The following is a 21,625-nucleotide window of genomic DNA, read 5'->3' as shown; positions in this document are numbered from 1 at the left end:
CTATTAGAAGCTAGGGAGCGTTAGGGAAAGCTGGAGTCAGCGTTCAGAGACCAGGATTTCATCAGGCCAGGGTGCAAGTCAGGGGCGAGTGTTGGAAAAAGCCCTGCAGGTGAATCCCATGTGCAGCCTTGGCTTTAGCAAAGCACCCAGTTTTCAGCTGTTTCTCCTAACCAGATTTCTTAGATGATAGCTCTTAATTGCTCAAATAATAGCCCCTTTGAACCTATTTGTGAGGGCTTGTATCCTTGGGATAAATCTCACTGATGACCAGTTAATTGTGTGTTTTTCAGAAGAGATTGCTATGATGTTTTATTTATTCCTATTTTTGAAGTACAAGGTGTCTTCAAGTGGATTTCCTTCCCACGGTCGCCTTGAACATTCCAGATTATTTTGATTAGAAGTTAATTTACTTATTTTATCCATAGTCCTATTTTCCTTACTCTCTTCCAAACAGGTGGTGAAAGCTCAGAGCCAGCTCCTGCTTCAGAAGAGAAACCGGTAAAATTGGTTTCCAAAGTGTTAACTTGATCTGTTAACTGTCACATCAACCAATAGGTCCTGCTGGCTAACAGGAGGGCTTCTCCTCCTGGCACCACCTGTATTTGTAGTCAGGAGGGGGAAGGGGCATTTCATTAACTGCTTGTCTCAAGCAGCCACTAAGGAAGTGACCCTAATTGTTCCCAATTTTCCTCTTAACACTAAATGAAAGGGCCAATATTTAGGGTCTGGGACTTAAGAAACTAACCATAGGGCCTAGGGTTATGGTGTAAAAGTTGAGCCACTGAGGCTGCTGAGCCTTTTGGGGAGTGAACAGTGGATGGAAGATCTCTTTCCCTTTCAAATAAATAAATAAAGTTTTAAAAAGAAGAAGCTATCCACCGTTGAGTGTCCAATGCTAGCTCTGAGTGAAGCGCTGCAACATCCTAGGGGTTACTGAAAGAAACAGGTTCCAGAGCTGTAGTTGTTCAAGATCAAGGGCAGTAAGCAGCAGCATGTCCACCTGGAGAATCACTGGGATCTGTGGATTCCATTTCCTCATGACCACGAAGGACCAGAAACTTCACTCAATAGATGGTTTCTTGTAGCTTCATAAATGGCAGGCACAATATTGAGTGGAGCCATATAAAATGTTACCAACCAGAAAGCATATCAAATATTCCTGGCTCTCTCAGGATATATAGTTAAACAAGTTGTTTCTACTTCTAAAGTTTGGTGTGGTGCTATGGGTTTGGGATGGGATACGGCCCCACAACTCACACATTTACAACTGAAATCATAAAATAACAGTCCTAGAGGCATGGCCATTTGATCCAGTCATGGTGTTGGGATCTAGTGGGTCTAGTGGATCTAGTGGCAGGTTCTTAGGTCACAGAGTGGGGGTGGTTAGTGCCCCTCCCCCTCGGAAAGCAGCTCTCAGAAGACAGTTGGTTATAAAGACCTGAGCCCAGCCAGCTGCCCCCTCTGCTTGCTGGTTCTCAATGTGCGCCTGCTTCTGCATACAGCCTTTCCAGCCACGTGATGCTCTGTTCCACAAGAACATGCCTGGCTGATGCCAACCAATGGGGGCCACCCAATCTCAGACTATGGACCTCCAGAACCACGAGCCCCAATCAATTTTTTCTCCTTATAAGGCAAGCTCTTTTAGGTATTTTGTTGTGGTGATGAAAATCTGACTAACAGAACATGATTCTACTATTATCAAAAATCTATGCAAGTTGGGCCTGGTACACTAGCCTAGCAGCTAAAGTCCTCATCTTGCATGACCCAGATACCATATGGGTGCTGATTCTAATCATGGCAGCCCTGCTTCCTATCCAACTCCCTACTTGTGGCCTGAGAAAGCAATCAAGGATGCTGTACCACATGGGAGTCCTTGGGGCCCTGCACCCACATGGGAAACACAAAAGAGGTTCCGGGCTCCTGGGTTTGTTTTGGCTCAGCTCTGACCATTGTGACCACTTAGGGATTGAATCAAGACAGAAGATCTTCTCTGTCTCCTCCTCTGTGTCTGTGACTTTCCAAAAAAAAAAAAAATCTTAAAAAAATCTATGCAAGTCGAAGCAGACTAAGTACATCAGCTGATGAATGTGGTGTACATACACAGGATATATGTATACACATGCAAACATACATGTTTAAATGTCTTTTGGAATTAGATTTTCTTTTTATAAAGGTTGAACAAGAAAGAAAGAGAGAGAGAGAGATTTATCTTCCCTCTGATGGCTCATTCTTCAGATGCCTGCGACCCTGGCAGGCTGGGCCCAGCTGCAGTCTGCAGCTCAGAATGGTACCCAGGTCTCCAATGTGGGTGTCATTAGAACCACCGAGCACTGCCTCGCAGGATGCACGTGAGCATGGACCCGGATCGAAAGGGAGCTGTCACTCAAAGCAGGCACTTGGGCACGATACGGGTCTCAACCTAGGACTCACATCCTGCACCACAGCATCCGCCTCTATGGCGTGCTGTTTTTCCTCCTTGATATAGGCTCAACACGGATGAACCTTGAAGACATTAGCGTAATTGAAAAAAGGCATTCACAACAGGACATTATGTGATTCTGCTTTAGACAGGGGACACAGAGTGAGACACACGCGATGCGGCAGTATCATGGTTGCCTGAGGCGGAGAGGGGCGGACAGCGGACTGTAATGGGCATGTGTTTCAGTTAGGATTCACAGAGAAGTGCTGATGGTTGCACAACAATGCAATTGTACTTACAGCCGCTGAACACTTGACTGTTAAAAATGGTCAAAATGGTCACTTCTGTGTACACTTTACTACGGTCTGTAAAAATGACATACAGTCATCATGCCAGCTGCTGTACACACTGCTTCCTTTAGGTGACAAAGCAAAAACTGAAAGCATGAATGACCAGAAAATGGTTAACTACTAGGCTATGTAGTTTCACAAGTCTTACATCAGCCTAAGCTACCTCTTCCTTGTCAAGATATTTTGGAAGAGGGTTGTTGGATACCTACTCTGGTTCCATGCTGATCATGGGACTTGGGTAAACTTTCTCTGCGATCCATTTCACAAAGTGTAAGCAACACTTTTTTTTTTTTTGATAGAAATTTCTGGCCATGGGAAAGTTTCTTCAACTGAAGGTTGGTTTGTTTAGAACATAATTTCTTGAATTCTATAATTTTCTGCCCACTCAGTATAACTGAATATTCGAGATGGCACACAGCCAAAAGGCAGGTGATTCTAGCCCAACTGAACAGGACCTGTTTTAGCAAATCTTCCACAGCACTTTGCCCCACAGGCACTCTTTGAAATACACTAGCTGTTCTTCAGCAAACCAGTAACAATGGCTCCGCAATCACTCAAGTTAACCAAAGTTTCTAAAATGGCTTTTCATTAAAACTCAAAATATTATCTTAAACACAAAGCCCCACAAAACTAGAAAGGGCCTTTTTAGATACAGATACTTTTAAAATGCTTAATTATGCAAATAAAATGAATACTGAATCGAGTCTGTGGGAGTATGGCTTCTTCCAAGTCCTTCTCTGCTGCTTCTTCCAAGCAGGCTGCCTCTGAAGACCAGAGAAGTTCACAAAAGTTCACGGAAAAGTGGAGTTCAACGGCAAGTGCTATGGTAGAAGGGCTGAGGTCGTCACCTGCAGTACCAACACTCCACGTGGGTGCCAGATGGAGTCCTTACTTCCCATGCAGCTGCCTGCTGATGCACCTGTGAAAGATGGCTCAAGCCTTGCAGCCCTGCACCCATGTGGGCGACCCAGAAGAAGCTCCTGCCTCCTGAATTCCACACGACCTAGCCCTGTGTTATGGCCATTTGGGGACTAAACCAACAGAAAAAAAAAATGTCTCTCCTTTTTTATCCCTATGTAACTCTGCCTTTTAAATAAATAAAATAAACCTTTTTTTAAAAGAGTTAATCAAAAAGGATACTTTTACAGGCCGGTGTTGCATTTTAGTGGAAGCTAAGTTGTTGCTTGTAATTTTGGCATGCCCTAACGGAGCACCACTTTGAGTTCCAGCTGCTCTGCTACTGACCCGGCTTTGTGGGAGAAAGAACCGGCCCAAATACCTGGCCCCTCCCTCCTTCAGGGAGGCCAATGGAGTTCTGGCTCCCAGCTTCTCCCTGGCTTGGGCCCTGTTGCTGCTTTCGGAGTAAACAACTCTATGGAAGAGTCTCTCTCTTTTTTAATCTTTCAAATAAATCAATGTTTAACAAATTAAACTTAAAAAAAAAACATTGTTTTTTTTCCATTGGAAAGGCAGAGTTACAGACAGAAAAAGAAGATACAGAGAGAAAGTTTTCATCTGTTGGCTCACTCAACAAATGAGCACAACAGCCAGAGTTGGGCTGATCTGAAACCAGGCTTCTTCTGGGTCTACCATGTGGGAACAGGGCCCAAAGAGTTGGGCAAAACTCCACTGCTTTCACAGGCCATAAGCAGGGAGCTGGACCAGAAGTGGAGCAACTGGGACTTGTACTGGCACCCTGATGGGACCTTGGCACCACAGGTGGAGCTTACACTGCTACACCACTGTTCCAGCCCCATCTTTTTTTTTTTTTTTAACATTTACTTGTTTGGAAGGCAGAGACGGAGACAGACCCACACACTCCGATGTGGGATGTATGTGTCCCGTGTGGTGTCTTAGCAGCTAAGCCAGATGTTCACCCCAGATTTATTTTGATGAAAAAAATTTTGAAGTTTATAGATAATTTTTTCATAATGTGAATTTCCTTGAACTTCTTGAAATACCAGTGTACACTAATGCTGAACCAGAAGTACTGGTGAAAAGCATTATCCTCATGTTGGCATCAGAAGCTCACTGTTCGACTAGTCTCCTGGAGGTAACGAGTTTTACAGCCATCAAACACTACAGTTTGGACAAGAATATTTGACTGAATCATGCAAATTCTTCAGTAAATGAGCAATTTTCTACAACAGTCTATATTTACAAGTTAATTATGTTAGTTTTATAAAATATGAATTCTAAAACCACTGTGACAACATGAAATTCTTTTACACAATGCTTCTTGTAAGGCAGAAATTAAAAGTTCACTCAGGATATTTATGGTAGCTTTCATCAGTCTGATTTAATATGAATGGAAGTCTTTGTTTTTGGCAACAGGGATAGTATTCTTCAATCTTCCAGTCTGAGCAGAAATGGTGGAGGGGAGCGAGTCTGATTTGTAACAAGCTATGATAGTAAGTACAGTCAGTTCTGCTGTGACATTTGTCTTCAAATGATGAACTTAGTACCAGATAATATATTAGGGAACAATTTGAACTTCGTCAACATTTCCAGATTTTGTCTATGTTTATGGAAGAATTCATCCATGAGAAACACTAGGAGCCAGCAAAAAAAACAGTGCAGCCCATTTCATAGGACAGGACAGAACAAAAGGCACCTGCCCACACTTGGTCCAGCGAGGCCTTCCCCCCACTGCCACCCACCTGAGAGCCGCAGCACCCCACTCCCGGCTGCGAGTGCCCCACAGCTGCCCCTGCTCACACAAGGGTGCAACCATGGGTTTTCTCTTTGCGCTTACACTATCTTAAGATTTGCTTCTCTGACCTCCTGCTCTTCTTCTCTCACATTTTTCTTCTTCCTTTTGTTCTCTTTCGTGCTCCTAAGGTGGTAGTGTGGGAACGTTCCACAAGCAACCTCAGATCTTGGTCCAGATGCAGGCTCATGTTTGGTAAACCCACTTTCAAACCATGTAAGGCAGATATATTTGTGCCTCTAGTTTATTTGATTCTTTTCTTTTCTGAATGTGTCATGGAGGAACTTGGTCAGGGCAATGCTCAGAACCCGTTTCCCTCAGGAGCTTTCTGCCCCAGGTGATTCTGCACCATGGAGATTTTTAGGGCTGTATTTGTCTCATATCAAATTGCAGCAGAGTCAGTGGCAGACAGTGAAACCCAACTACTCTGCCAGAACTTTCCCTCAAGCACCTGTATTACTTCTTGAGCCATAGCCCTTTGACACAGGAGTAATAAAAACCCCTATCTGTAACTGATACTCAGATTACGCATTCTGGCACCTTGGGAAGAATGCCTTATAAAACTTGACTCAGGACCTCCAACAGCTTGGAAACCATGGACTCCTGTCAACCAGCCACCCCAGTCCCAGGCATCAAAAAGCAATCAGGCTGATCAGGGACTTCAAGGACAACGTTCTCATTAATCTGCACCTTATTACTGGGGAGACACTGAGGAATCAAGGTCACTGCAATCAAAGTTCTTACACCAACTGGTGTTCATTGTGCTATCACCACAGTGCCCAAGGTAAAGGGTAATAGCATAAATAATTTACATTAATAGATGTCATCTTAAAAATCCACCTCTGAAAAAATATAAATGGATCTCAATTTATTATGGGCAAACATCCATGCTGAAATAATTCTAATGATTTGTTTTTCATTGCCTTCTATTTATGCAAGTGCCCATGGTTATCATTTTGGCTTTTCAGGCTGAATTTAAAAGAAGGCATGGCAGTAAGAAAAAAGGCATTCTATTTTCCTAGAAACTTTATCAACATGCAAGAAACTTTATCGACATGGCAAGACACTTGCGGCGTCCAAGTAGGATTCTGAGAAGCCTCCAAGGGCTTTCATCCTTTGCCTTGATTGAGTCCCTTCCCCTTTCTGTGCTTCCAGAACACTCCCCAGATAGGCACAGCCCCAGGCTTTGGGTTAGGCTAGTTCAGAAGCCTCATCTTAGCCTGGAATGCTACACTGCTAGCAGGGCTATCCTGGCAGGCCAAATGGAGAGGAATGAGTAGGACAACATAAGGAGGGAGAGAGGTAAAAATAATGGGGAAGCAACAGAGAAAGGGGATAATGGAAGTTTCCAAGAAGACGGAGAGGAGAAATACTACGAGGACAAATGGGTCTGACTCTATCTGAAATCCAAGTAAAGAGATCATTGAAGATATTCTGTAGGGTTATTTATATAGAGAGAAAAATATACAATCTCAGCAGGAAAGCACTACCAAATTCTTTCTTGCTTTCTTATTTTTGAGGAATGGAGAGGAAAGTATTATGGTATAGTTTTTACAGTGAGCATATCTCAATCATATATAACGCATACTGCAGTACAAAAAAGCTTCCTACCTTTTTTGGGTTACAGAGGCTGGGCTATTTTAAGAGTTCATGTGGCCCCATAACAAGATTCTTATCAGGGGGTCCAGAGAAGGGATGTCATGTTACCTGCACATTTTGTACACTTGAACACCAGAAACTGCCTCCATGTTGTGTCCCTATGCTCCTGCCCTTCATATAAGTTGTCTAAGACACGAAGGAGTGCAGCAACCTTGCAAGCTCGAGATGCCAACGCCTGATCAGCCAGGATCCTAGATAACTGCATGGAGCAGGCCATTCCCAATGACCCAGGTTCTTAAAGGACCATGACAGGAGAAAGAGACTCTTGTAGTACTAAGCCACAGATTTGGGCAGCTCTATGTTTCTATAGCCTAGTCAATCCTTACTACTCTTTAGAGCAGTAGTAATCCACCAGGGGCAATCTTGTGCCTTATGGAATTTGGCAATGTCTGGAAATATTTCTAGTTGTCACAAGAGGGGATGGCAGTTGTTCTGTTAGCAGCTAATGGGAGAAGCCAGGTGTGCTGTTCAACATCCTAAATCACATACGGGTATCTCCGCAAACCAAGAATAATGGGATCTGAAAGTCCATGTGCTACTGTGCCTGCCACAGAAAGCTTAGGAAGATGGCTGAAAGCTATGCACCTGCTATTGCAGGGGTGGGGACTGTCTGGCCTGGGGAGCACATAAGTCCCACAAAATCTCCTGGTGCAGCCCTACCAAAGCAACTGCAGGAGGGACTTGAAATTCAATAAATCTATTGCAGGTTAATTGGTAAGTTGTTAAGTTGTGCTTGGCTCATGACTGATGATATAAATATCTAAATGGCCCCTGGCCAGAAATTAAAAAAAAAAAAAAAAGGTTTCCCACCCTTAAGAGAGTCTCAAAAGAGATGTGCTAGCTACAGCAGTGTACACAATAGTGATGGGAGTGGATTTTGGAAAGAGACCCAGGTTCCAGGTGCAACTCTATTGCTAATCTTCAAGGTGACCTAGCACGAGCTGGCTGTACTCTGTCCATTCTGCAGGGCAACTGCAGCAGTACCCACATGATGGGACACAAGTGGCTAACCTTGTGCTCGATACACACATGGTGAGTACTCAAATATTGGTACTGCAGATGCCCCCCTTTCTTGGTGTTTGCTTATAGATATGCAGACAATTCAGAAGTTGTAACTCCATAGAATGGGTACAACTGATGAGGTCTAATGAGGTGATAGTATGGTTAAAAAACTTAAGGTGGTACAGGCACTGTCTATTGTGCTCCCAGGAGAATCTGACATTTGAGTTTATTCCCCTAAATTTTGGCCCAATATCTGGCCATAGAGTTTAGAGAAAATAACCTAACTTGGCATCCATCCCTGGTATATAGGAACTCATGTATTGCCAGCACTTTACAAGATGTATCAACTTATTCGAAAGGTAAGGTTACAGAGATATGGAGAGGAAAGGACAGAAAGGGACAGGAAGAGAAGAGAGAGATAGAAAGAGAGAAGAAAATAAGATTCCTCTTATTGGTTCATTCCTCAAATGGCTATAGTAGCCAGGGCTGAGCCAGGCCAAAATCAGGAGTTAGGAACGTCATTTAAATCATCTTGTCAGTTGCAGAGGCCCAAGTACTCCACTCTTTGCCATTGTTTTCTTAGGCACATTAGCAGGGAGATGGATTAGAAGTGGAGCAGCTGAGACTCAAATGGATACTTCTATAGGATGCCGGCTGTGTAAGCATCACGGTGCTGGTCTGCAGTAGCTACTTTTGTGCAGCAACTCAGCAAACCTTCAGTGTTTTTGCATTTATTGAACTCTCCATTGGGAAACACTTTCCTTGGTCATGTAGCAATCAATCAGAAGCCATTTGCAGAACACTCAAAACCTATTAGGAAAGGACTGAAAGAGTAATTCTAATCCACCCTCCCTCCCAGGATTGCAGAGGGAAGAAAGAGGAATCAAAATCTGTCACCATGGCCATCCTCTAAGCTGTGCTGCTACTGAGGGGATGAAGACGGGGTGGCGTGAGAGAGGAGAGTGGGGCTGAGAGGGAAAGAAGCGGCCATAACAGCAAGAACAATAACAGTCATGCAAAGAAGCATGAAAATGAATCAAGAGAGCTTTGGGGCATTATGAAGAGTGATTAGAGGTATACTTTGAGGAATAATGTAAAAAGTAAACTAATGAACCAGTTTACTTCTAAATGATTACAGAACTTAAATGATTTTTAAAAAAAATATTTATCTTATTTTTATTAGAAAATCAGCTATACAGAGAGGAGCGACAGGGGAAGATCTTCCATCTGTTGATTCACTCCCCAAGTGGCCACAGTGGTCAGAGCTGAGCCAATCCAAAGCCAGGAGTCCAGACCCTCCTCCGAGTCTCCCTAATGAGTGCAGGGTCCCAAGGATTTGGGCAGTCCTTGACCGCTTTTTCAGGCCACAAGCAGGGAGCTGGACGGGAGGCAGGACTATCGGGATTAGAACCAGCACCCATATGGGATTCCAGTTTGTGCAAGGCGAGAACTTTGGCTTCTAGGCTACCACGTCAGGCCCATCCTTAGATGATTTTAAGAAAGGTCACATTCACTCATTATAATAAAAACTCTTGGAGGAAAAACAGACTAATTCACATAAAAGTGCTCAAACTCCACAAAGGAGAAAGAGAACATTCAATCACACCAAGTCCTACAGTGTAAATGCCTCATAAAACCACCCACCTAACAAAACTTATTAGAATTCATCCTTGCCAGGTCCTTCATTCCAGCAACAAACATGTTTTTCCCCTCAGTGTTAAAAAACTGGGGTCCAAATGACCCTCGTAAAAAGTGTCAGCACAATAAATGTTATTTAAGCTGCAGGGAAAGTATGAAGCCAGGACATCTACAAATAAAAAGACAATAAAGTCAGTGATAGCTCTCTTCTCATCAGCCTTGTCCCTTGACACACAACATTTCTGCAGAGCAATTAGCACTGGTCCAGGGCAGGCAACATACAAGCACTCAGTTATAACCATGGAGAGAGAGAAGCAGAGACATTTCACCTCTTTCACTCCGTCTCTCCAGCATGCCCTGCGGAAGCTGTGTTCACCAGACACGATTGCCACACTCCAGGGTGTGTCCTCTAGGAGGGGTACTCTAGGACAAGATCCAACTCAGATTATGCAGTAACAAATCTCTCACCCCACTCGGAGTTAAGTGTTAGGCAGAGGACATGGAGAACTCACTGCATAGCTTCCCCGGGCCCTGTGGCTGGGCATCCTTCTCTCATCATGCATAAATTTGAAGAAGGCTCACTTTAAAAGAGTAGCACAGTCGTCCTGCTTACTAACTCTACGCCATCAGTGCTAAGAGCATATGGTGTCATGGGCCACCTTCCCTGCTCCTACCTGTCCTGACACTCTGCACTCACTCATTGAACAGAGAGTCCACACAGACTTACTGACACAAGAGTCCACCAATGAGGGTCGCCATTCCCATCCCTGTTTCACTAGCACTTTTGAATAAATTTGAGTCCTGAAGTTCTGGCTGTGTGCATTGTCAATGTTAGGGCTATTATTTTCATTTCTTAGCTTCTTAGACAGTTTATGAGTAAAGATACTTGGAAAGGATTTTAGCTCCTTAGCCATGAAAGGAAATAAACAATCAAAAATCTTCAACATACTGTCTCCCCCTTTCCACCAAACTCACATCCTAAGCGATGGCTTAATGTAGCATCCATCAGAGTTCAAAGATGCCATTTGGTAGTAGGAATGCAACTTCTAATTACACAGCCTTGTAATGTTAGCAACTATTTAAAAACTTCCCTAAAATGCTAAAACAGGTCACGAACTATATCAGAGGCCAGATCTTATGAGCCTTTCAAAGACTCTTTTTATAAAAGATTTGGAAAGATTAAAAGAAACACACTCTACCCATAATAGTTCCTGCTCAGTCAGTCTAAGGTCCCATTAAACATGAGAAAAAGACTTTTATTTTCCATGCTCCAACTATGAATTTCTACTTTTCCACAATTATATCACTAGCTATTTTACTTTTAAGTGCTTTCATATTTATTATCTCATTTTATCTTTAAATATGCTGAGGAGTTATATATAAAAATGAAATAACAGCTCCATTGTTCCTTTGGACAGGAGTGATAGTCAAGCCCTCATCTTTCCCTCTCTCAAAGGTCAAGTGTGCAGAAGTCAACAACTAGGATGTAGGGCATAGGAACAGAGATGGGTTTGCCACAGTGGTCACGAGGGAAGGAAGAGGGGACAGGTCCAGATGGAAGGATGCAGAGAAGGAACACAAGGAAACAAGGGCAACGGGATAAAAGCAATGCTCTTTTTCAATTTTCAGAAAGTATTAGAGATTTCTGAATTTGTATGTGGAGTGGGAAAGGAAAAAACACATTCTTTGTGTGTGTGCTCAACCTTATCACACAGCAGAGGCCAGGAGACTGGAGAGGGTACCATGTCAAGTCATCATTTGCATAAATGTGTTTCAGAGCAGTGAATGTCTATCAGTGACTTTCACCAAAAGGTCAGCACATACAAATTCTGAGAAGTCCACCCTCAGCTGTGATGCTGACATGCTCACAGCACAGAGGTAAAATGTACCACTTACCAGGAAAAATGAAACTGAGAATGACGGCCAAGGAAAGTGACTCATGGGATTTGATCAAGTTAAGTGGACCAAGTCAGAAGCTGTGCCACTGCATACATGCAACATGGTGATGGACATACCAGTTATACTGAACCCATCATTACAAGTGTTCATGTGCATTGTAAAAATCAGACTTTAATGTCCCATCAAAACATTTTAAAAATCAGAAAAATGAATTAATTATCTATGAGCAGTGAGGCTGATTTTCCCCCACAGAAACTGTTCTTTTTTAGAAGGAGCCAACTTGGAAGAAAATCTGTCTCTTAGGCAATGTAAGAACTGACCACAATATAAAATGAACAACCATTAGTCTGCATTAAAAAGAAACAGAGAATGTTAGGGAAGTCAACTATAGAATTACAAAAAATATGTCAGACACAGATCAAGGCAGAGATGTGAAAGGAATCAATAATTTGTGTTTTGAAAGAATTCCAGGACCAAGCATTGTGGTGTAGCAGGTTAAAGCCATTTGTATCAAAACTCCAGTTTTAGTCCTGGCCACTCTGTTTCTGATACAGCTTCCTGTTAATGCATCTGGGAGGGACTACTGCCCGAGGGGGAGACCTGGATGGGCGGGTTGCCTCCTGTCTGCAGCCTGGCCCACTGCGGACTGTTGTGGCCATTTGGGTCATGAACAAAGACCTCTTTCTGTCCCCTTCCCGCCTTTCCTCCATCTGTCCCTCTGCCTTTCAAGTAAATAAAATTTTGGAATTACTCAAAGAACACCCAGATTATAGTACTCACTGAGTAGCATTACTGTAAGTGGGAAAACAATTGGGCATGCTTCATAAAAAACTAATGGTTTGGGCAGGCATGGAGCTGTGTCAGGTTATATCTCCAGCTGGGGCTCTGGCATCCCATATGGGCATGGGTTTGAGTTCCAGCTGCTTTATTTCCAATCTACCTCCCTACTAACGACTTGGGGAAGCAGTAGAGGATGGCTAAAGCCCTTGGGCCCTTGCACCCAAGTGGGAGACCTGGAAGAAGTTCCTGGTTCTAGGCTTCCGGCTTTGGAATGACCCAACTCCAGCAGCTGCAGCCATTTGGGAAATGAACGAAAGGATGAAAGATTCTCTATCTCTTTCTTACTCCCTCCTTCTCTCTCTTTTTCTCTTCCTTTTTCTCTCTCCTTCCCTCTTTCTGTAACTCTGTCTTTCCAACATAAGGAAAAGAATGATTGAAAACAGGTTCAGTTCTTCTGTGAAACCATTCCATGAAGTTGTGATGTTTTGACAGAAGTGACCCTGGAGATGAAGAAAGGATTTCCACTGGCTCATTTTCGATGGAAGATAGAACATTCAAGTGACTTCTGGAACAAAAGTACCTTTACCCCAGATGCCTGTGCCTTCCTTTCCAGCTGGAACTCTGCTTCCTCAGTCACTGCCCAGGCCCACTGCCTTGTTCTCGTGTCACTATCTCTAGGTTTTTCAGCAAGCACTTTAAAATTGATCCAATTTCACTCAAAATATTAGCTGTGGAACCTCCTGTGTTCAATGTGTTCCCTACTTGAATTTTTGCTGTCATGAATTGAATAATCTGATTATTTTTGTGGGAGACTTTTGGTAAAAAGCATAGTGAGACCATTCTCAACCAGCCAATTATTCTAAGGCCACTGATGGTGACAATAATGACATTCACTGCTTATTAAATGTGTACCATGTGCCAGGTACCACTATCTTATCTTTTCAATACTATCTAACTTAATTCTCACAAGAATCCTGTGGAGCAAGTGCCTCGTCTAACACAGCCTCGTGTTAAGTGGGGCTCCAGGGATGTGGTGGGACTTCCGGGCCTGTACATTGAATGCTGTGTCTGCAGCTACCTTTGAACTCCAATGGCCAAACTGAGCAGTTGTGACACAGAACATAGGGCCTAGTTGGGCTAAATTATTTATTATCTGGCCATTGTAGAAAAAGCTGACCAATCACAGGCAAGATCATTTGCACAGCTTCAAATAAAACTTACACTGAAACTTTCTAAGGGAAAAAAATGTTGTCTTCTATGTTCTTTCATCTGTATCTAACCTTACTTCTTCTCACCCAAGTTGACCACCCAACATAACAAAATATACAGTTCAGTAACTCAATGTTTCACTAGGTGAGTTTTGATTAGGCAGAAAAGTTTCCAGGCAAGATAGAAGGAAGAAACTAGATCAAAGAAAACTTTAAACAACCATGCGTTCCTGAGAGATTGTTGAAGTTTTGGCTGTTTCACAGGTATTTCTTCTTGAGTACAAATGACATCATGTTTGAAGTAAAAAAAGAGAGAGAGAGAGAGAGAAATTGGCTTACTTTATTCTACATTTGGTGCCACATATTGTTTTGGTTGAGCATCAGTTGACTTTTCTATTTTTACCGGGAAGTTGTGTCCTAACTATTTTTAATAGACAGTGTCTGGTTCTGTCATGTGTGGAACTCAATCATGCTCAGGCTTTAGATTTCTGTGAGGTTCTAGGAATGCATGTATTTGTGGAGGACATATTCATCAGCTCACATTCTGCTAGGCTCTGAAAAAGGTTGTAGAGGAAGGCTCTAAAACGGGAGACAGTTACAAGCAAAGGAAAGAACTGGGCATCTTTCAAGGTAGCGAAGTGAGTGTAATTTGCATACATAATTTCACCCTTGAAATGTGAATAAATTTAATCATAAGTTGTCAATAAGCTAAATCTGGGTTCCTCTGCTAATTCTTACTTGATCCTTGAAAACCAACCTCTAAATCACAGCCAGGTGACTCACTGAATTCCCACAGGATGTGACCTGGCACATGAGCTGAGCTCAGTACATAGAAGACTTCATGCAAGTGATATGTAATTATACTAATTATTTGCATGCAATGATTTAAGTAAAATCGTTTACTATAAAAGTGAACAGAAAGGAAAACCTGAGGCTAGGCAAAGTCCACCATCTGTGGTTGTTCACTGCTTTTCAGTTCCTTCACACAAACACCAGCCCAGCACGCCTCAATGACTCCCAGCTTGAGCACCCCAAGAATCTCCCAGGGCCATGCAACAATTTCACCATCCCCAGCAGTGAAATCCCCATTTCGGAAGGCGGAACCCACGCTCCCACAGCTTTAGAAGCTCTCAGGCACCAGGAAAGAGTTGTGATTAAGGTCAAAGTAGTTGACAGTCGGGGTAAAAAGCACCTGACACTCATACATGAGGAGGCTTGAAGCCCTACTCCATCCTCATCTGTTTTCCCAAGCATAAGGAACTCTGAGCTACTCGGCACAGGACTTACAAAAACACCACTCTGTTACGGCCACAACACCATCATTCTTGCTCTCAACACACAAATCATTTGTTAGTGCAAATGCCAAAAGGATTTTAACCTGTGAGCACAGCTCGAGGGTTTCTCTGAAATTACGGCTGGAGTTTTCAGCATGCCGCTGCACCACAGGAGGCCCACTCCCAACACCTGCTTTGGCATGTGTTTTGGCATTTCTCCTGCATGAACCACCTTTGAAAGTCAAGTTTGCCTTACCTCCACGATGCTTTTTAAATCCTGCACATAGGTCCTTTCAGTCTCTAGAATCTCCTGGACCACTCTATCCACATAGAGAAGCTTGGGGCTGGTGGCAGAGTCCGCCGGGGCTTCAGGCACTCCACTTGTGTCCCCACTCCATTGGGCGCTGGGCTGCCTTGTGCTGTCCTCATCCATGTTCTGTTGCCCAGCAGGGACATCCCTTGGCAGCTCGCTGCTGGAAAACGGCCTTGCTGGCATCAATTCCAGTTTGATGGCCCCTGCTTCCTTATCTTGGTGAAACAGGCCCAAGTGGCTACTGGAAACCAAGGTCATTCTGCTACCAAAGGAACCGTGGCTGTCCCGAGAAGAAGCCGAGGAGGAGGTGGAACCAAAGCTGACAGGTCGGTCACTGTCGGAGAGCTCCATGGTTCTGGGTCCTGGGGAACAGGTGTTCTGGGCTGTTGTCTTGGGATCTGGAATTTCAGCTACAGCTGATGGGCCTCTGAGAGCCAATTGGTGCCCATCTACATGCATGAAAGAAAACAAAATGAAACAAGATAAGCAAGATAGGAAGTGAAAGGCTAAAAACTAGCCCACGTGTGTGTAGTCACCAGAAGGCAGCCATATTAGCCACGGCAGGTGAGTCAAAGGTGCCTGTGGTGTGTCACAATACAAAAATGGAGTTACAAAAAGCATCACCTGGGAGCCTGTTAGAACCGCAGAGACCTGGGCATTGTCCTGGGCCCAGGGAGCAGGAATCTGCATTTTAATTCGATCACAGTGCGTTCGTTACGTTTATTAGAGTTGGGGAAGCACAACAACTGGCCCTAGTCTCAAAGGGTGACCCTCTGGAATGACTCATGGGCAGATGAATCCAGATTTACTAAACGAAAGGTTCAACAGTCAGACCACAAGGAACCTACCCACTTCCACAAAGCACCAGAAGTGCTTTAGGAGTTATGAGAAATACCGCTTAGGGTTTTAAGTATTCTACCACAATTCCACAACACAGTAAGCTGGATTCATGGTAGCACTGTTACTCAACTGCATAGATGGGTGACCACTCAGCCTTTCTCTGTTCACACAGATGGTGGTTTTCTACACCAGGCAAGAAAAAAATATCCTGAAATATTAATACCACACCTCTTTAAAACATGACTTCTCACCACAACATTTTTCCAAATCTTTTCTTTAAAAACCGGCACTCCATTTGTGGCATTTATGGAATTGAGTTATTAGAGAGTTCTTTTGATTAACTATCACACTCCACAGGGAATGCTACAAAATGATAGTGTAATTAGACAATTACATCATAAATGCAGAAGCCAAATTATGAGAGGAATTAGGAGAAATGGGCTGTTACTGCTTAGAGAGGGACATGAGAGACCGTACATGAAGTCAAAAAGGTCACTTAATCCACAGCAGTACCATGTGATCTGGGGTCCTCTTAAGAGGGGCCAACAGGAAAAGCAAAGTTGGAGAAGCACTTGAGGGAATGGCAAGTTCTTATCTTCCCCTGTAAGGCAGAATCAGCATTTCCTCCCACAGCAACAGGACTGGAGCTCAGGATTTTAGGATCAGAGTGCTTTATGACAAAGCAGCGCACTTCATCAACAGCACTCACGTTGACAGTTTTGTTAGAAAAATAAAGTCATAAATGACACTCTCAGGAATAAGAATATAGATTAACTATCACTTTTTGATAGGAATATGAATTTATAGCTTTGAGTATAATTCAGGTCAGTTTGTACCAATGTCTTTAGAATACAAAGAATCCATCAAGACTTATCCTTCTACACACTTTTTGCAAACTATTAAACAGAGAGAGATTGAGATTTTTCCGTCTACTAGTTCACTCCTCAAATGTCTGCAACTTCCAGAGCTGGACCAGGCTGAAGCCAAGAGCCAGGAACTTAATCCGCATCTTCCATGTGGGTGGCAGGGACCCAAATACTTGAGCTATTATGTGCTGCCTGCCAGGTGCACATGAGCAAAAGGCTAGAATTGGAAACGGAGCCAGGAATCAAACCCAGCACTCTGAAACATGTTGCAGCATCTTAACTGCTGTGCCATACAGTGGCCCCCGACTTTTTCTATGAATGCAAAATTAATACAAAAGGGCCCGGCGCGGTGGCGCAAGTGGTTAAGGTCCTCGCCTTGCACGCCCGGGATCCCATATGGGCGCCAGTTCTATCCCGGCAGCCCTGCTTCCCTTCCAGCTCCCTGCTTGTGGCCTGGGAAAGCAGTCAAGGACGGCCCAAAGCTTTGGGACCCTGCACCTGTGTGGGAGACCCAGAAGAGGCTCCTGGCTTCGGACTGGCATAGCATGGGCCGTTGCGCTCACTTGGGGAGTGAATCATTGGACGGAAGATCTTCCTCTCTGTCTTTCCTCTCTGTATATCCGCCTTTCCAATGAAAAAATAATAAAAATTAAAAAATTAATACAAAATAAAATTGTGAATATAAAATAATCGATTCTGGATCAACCAGAAGGCACGGAAAAGGGAAAATACGTTAAGAAATACTTTTCTACATAACCATTACCAGCTGGTATGAGTTTGCAGCAAATTGAAGGCTTTTGAAATATTCTTTTTGTTTGTGCTACAACAACTTTATGGCCTATAAAACATCTATTGGTTAGTTGTTAAGATGCACTTGACCCAAAAACCTTGATTCAACTTGAGTGTGGCAAACGTCCAAGATGTAGTCATGTATTTCAGCCTGCTTTGCAGCAAAGGATGTTTGCCCCTGCTGGGGACTGGTGTTCACAACATCATGGGTGTTTCATATAACAAGGTTTTCTTCCCGCTGGCTTCTACCCTAACTGTCACCATTACGTTGATCTCAACGCAGGAAATGAGTGCTAACATGGGAACTTCATGAAGACTCTTCAAGGTTGCAGGAATCCAAGGGGGCTGATTTGGGACCACATGAAAGGTGGAAATATTTATCTGAAAGGCTAGAACATCCATCAAAAGCAAGATCAAAGAGCCCATCCCTCCTACCGCTGGGTACTGGCCTCCAGGGCAAGTTCTCATATTCTGTCTAGACATGGGTCAGTCTTTCCAGTGCAGGGAACTATTACATAAACCTTAATGCTGCATTGATTATCAGGGTTAGTTTAAAAGCTAACACAATAAGGTTGGCACTGTGATGCCCTGGGTTACGGCTGCTTGTGATGTCAGCATCAAATATGAGAGCCCCAGTTCAAGTTCTGGCTGCTCTGCTTTGGATCTAGCTTCCCGCTAAGCTGCCTGGGAAAGCGGTGAGAGCTGGCCCAAGTGCTTTAGCCCCTGCCAGCCACATAGAGGCCCAGATGGAGTTCCAGGCTCCTGGCTTTGTCCTGGTCATTTGGAGGACTGAAGCAGCAGATGGAAAATCTCTCTCTTTGTCCTTCTGCCTTTCAAATACATATAGTAGAGACTCATTCGTTTCTTATCATTTCTTTTCTCTGATTACTTTCTCTCCAAGTTAGAAAGCCCATACTGAGACTGAGGGATCAAACAGGAAATAAAATCTTTTTTTTTTTTTATTGTAATGAGGTACATGCTGGGCTGCTAGGAGTATGAGTGCCTTTCAGAACTCTGCTAGAGGTGGGGGAAAGCAGGATGTAAAACTTAGGCCAGACTGGTAGCCCATCCTAGCTTTGGAACGGTACCAAGTTGGGCTTTTCTGCCTTGCACCAGGCCACAGGTCTGGGCACACTTACCTTTTAGCCTGCTAACCAAGCACTTTATACAAACCAAAAGTCTTAGATATTGGTGTCTCTAGTATTGAGCCAAATGTGCTAGTCTAAACTAAATACCTTTGGAAATTACCAATGACACAAGTGAAACATTAAAAGGCAGGCTGTATAATAACAGGTAATATGAGAGTATATTTGCTAATGGATGTCATTTTTTATGTTGATTCATTGTTAGACAATAATTACAGTTTTCTCATATATGGAAATATATCTCATAAAAACCGTCTAGTCTTGTTCTCACCTCCCTCAAAATAATTGAAGATTTTTAACCTGTCTTGTCTGCTGTTTTCTGCTCCAGTTCCTTAATGATGAACACATTTCCCCAGACAACATGCTTAACACAGTAGCCACTGGCCACATACGGCTATGGAGCATTTAAGCAGTGGCCAGTTGAACAGAAGTGCTGTGTCAAACACATGCCTGAGTTCAAGGATGTTGTAGAAAAAGGTATGAAATACACCAAGAATGTTTATATCAATCACATGCTGACATAACATTTTAGAATAGTGACTAATACTCTTTATAAAATTAATTTATTTTTCTTTGAAAGGCAGAAAAGGAAGAGACAGAGAGGAGTATCTTCCATCTACTGTCTCACTTCCCAAGTGGCTGCAATGGCTGAAGCTGAACTGATCTGAAGCCAGAAGCCAGGAGCTTCCTCCAGGTCTCCCATGTGAATGCAGAAGCCCAAAGACTTGAGCCACCTCTGATGTTTCCCAGGGCACAAAGAGGGAGCTGGATTGGAAGTGGAACAGCTGGGACTAGAACCAGTGCCTAAATGGGATGCCTGTACCACAGACAGAAAATTACCTTGTTACAACAACCACCTTGCCCAATGACTCATACTCTTATCAAAATTATTTCCTCTAATTTCATGCTGCTTTTCCAATTTAGCTACTAGAAAATTAAAAATCACATCTACTGAGTGGTCAGGTTGCTGCTTACGATTCTCACATTTTATATCATGCTAGTTCATGTCCCGGCTACACTGCTTTCAATCTAGCCCCTGCTAATGACAGCACAAGCACTTGAGACCCCATCCCCCATGTAGGAGACCCAGGTGGAATTCTGAGCTCTAGGCTTTGATCTGGCTCAAAGCCAGCTGGTAGGACCAGCAAACAGGGGAGCTCTTTATCCCTCTCTGTCACTCTTTCAAATAAATCTTTAAAAATATTTTTAGAATTGCTTGTATGACCCATAAGCATATTTCAATCGGATAATACTGATCTAGAGGTAGTCTACATAATTATATTATTTTGCATGTCTTAAATTTATCTTCTTATCGACATTTGTTCAAATAATAGGGAATGAGGAGAGTCATGCAACACAAAGTATGTCTTTTTAAAAATTTCATTCATTAATAAGGAGTATGAGAAATATTCAACTAATGAATTATTTTTTTCATTAAACTTATCTTAATTTCTTTTTTCTACAAACCTTTTGAAGTCCTCTTATATTAGGAATGTGCAAAAACAGAACTGCGAGGTACTTCTGTAGCAAAGGCTTTTCCATGATGAACTGACACACTCAGACAAATGTTACAGTATGAACGCTTGTGCCTCTGCTTGGGTCAAAGATGCTGGCAGGTGTATTAATGTTTATGTAATTTTCTACTACCCTTCTCCTGAGCTCTCTCTCTGTTGAAATCCCAAACACAGGGCTGTTCACACAATAATTTTCAAGAACCTCTTCACAAACATTCCTAATGCCTTGCATGAGGAGGATCTCATGACCATAGATTTACCCTAAAGTAACTTGGCTCCACCCATTGTGAGAATGGGGTTCTAGACCTGGAGGTGGGAGAGTGGAAGCACCTTAGAGGCCCTGGCATCTCCTTGATTCTTACAAATGTTCTTGCTAGCCTCAAAGCCACAAAAATAGAATATTCCCTTTGTGCCAGCGTTTTTAAAAGGAAATCATGGCCAGACAGCTTCCATACATTTTGTCTTCTAGGTTCCCCTCCCTAACGTCTTTCCAGTTAAAAGAACTCAAATTCCTTGACTTTGTTGCTTTGCTCTTCCAATTTCCATCATTTTAATTGTTTTCAGAACGTCACTGCCAGAAACCAAAACAACACTCCCAACTCTAACTTGTTTCTCAGGTTGACTTGGGTTTAATGCCTAACCTTCCATGGTTTCCTCTGACCATATTTAGGGTTGGAGGGTGAGGCCTTGTGGGTTCCAGAGCCCACGACTCCCTGTCACATCTCCCAGAGAGACACATGGCCAGGCAGAAAGGCTCCTCCCAGGAGGGCGCAGCATTAGGCAGGAGTTTCTCAAGTTGTGCTCATTGCTATTCTAGACAGCAGAGGCCCAGACTGATTCCTTCGGCTGGGCAATTATGGAATTCGAGAGAATGTGCTGCGCTCAATACCAATGAATAATGAGAACTTCGTAGTTCCTTATGACTCACAGGGAAGAAGGACAGAGAAAGACTCAAGAATAAGCACGAAGCCACACTCTTAGCCCACAACGTTCATTTAATAAGGAACCAGATCCAGGCAGAGGCTCCAAGTTGGAAACAACTGAGGGAGTGACTCAAATTTCAAAGTTTAAACATGCACATTTATGTATTACTGAGACAGTACTAAGTCCCCAAGAAGCATCTATCTCCCCAATGCTGCTGACATACCAGAGAACTCAAGAGTTCAAGTTCACCCCATAGCAATATATGCCTTCACTTCTTGGTTTTCTAAAATACCAA

The 21,625-nt window shown here is 43.2% G+C and overlaps 1 protein-coding gene across 3 annotated transcripts in view; it reads right to left on the bottom strand.

Moving 5' to 3' along the window:
* Positions 1–15,690, bottom strand: part of PLEKHG1 (pleckstrin homology and RhoGEF domain containing G1) — an 84,120-nt gene extending 68,430 nt beyond the window's left edge. For 2 of the 3 annotated variants that reach the window (XM_040965482.1, XM_040965483.1), the window contains exon 1: positions 15,196–15,660. In XM_040965482.1, the coding sequence (XP_040821416.1) occupies positions 15,196–15,603 (408 nt within the window). In that variant the 5' untranslated portion in view covers positions 15,604–15,660. Of the gene's footprint in view, positions 1–15,195 lie in introns of all 3 variants that reach the window. The other variant, XM_040965485.1, reaches the window with a different exon arrangement.
* Positions 15,691–21,625: the final 5,935 nt, after the last annotated feature.

The sequence above is a fragment of the Ochotona curzoniae genome, unplaced genomic scaffold (assembly GCF_017591425.1).
Source record: "Ochotona curzoniae isolate NIBS_2020 unplaced genomic scaffold, NIBS_Ocur_1.0 scaffold_3890, whole genome shotgun sequence".
Taxonomy (NCBI): domain Eukaryota; kingdom Metazoa; phylum Chordata; class Mammalia; order Lagomorpha; family Ochotonidae; genus Ochotona; species Ochotona curzoniae.
The sequence above is the reverse complement of the archived record's forward strand: the minus strand, read 5'-3'. Positions and strand labels throughout refer to the sequence as shown.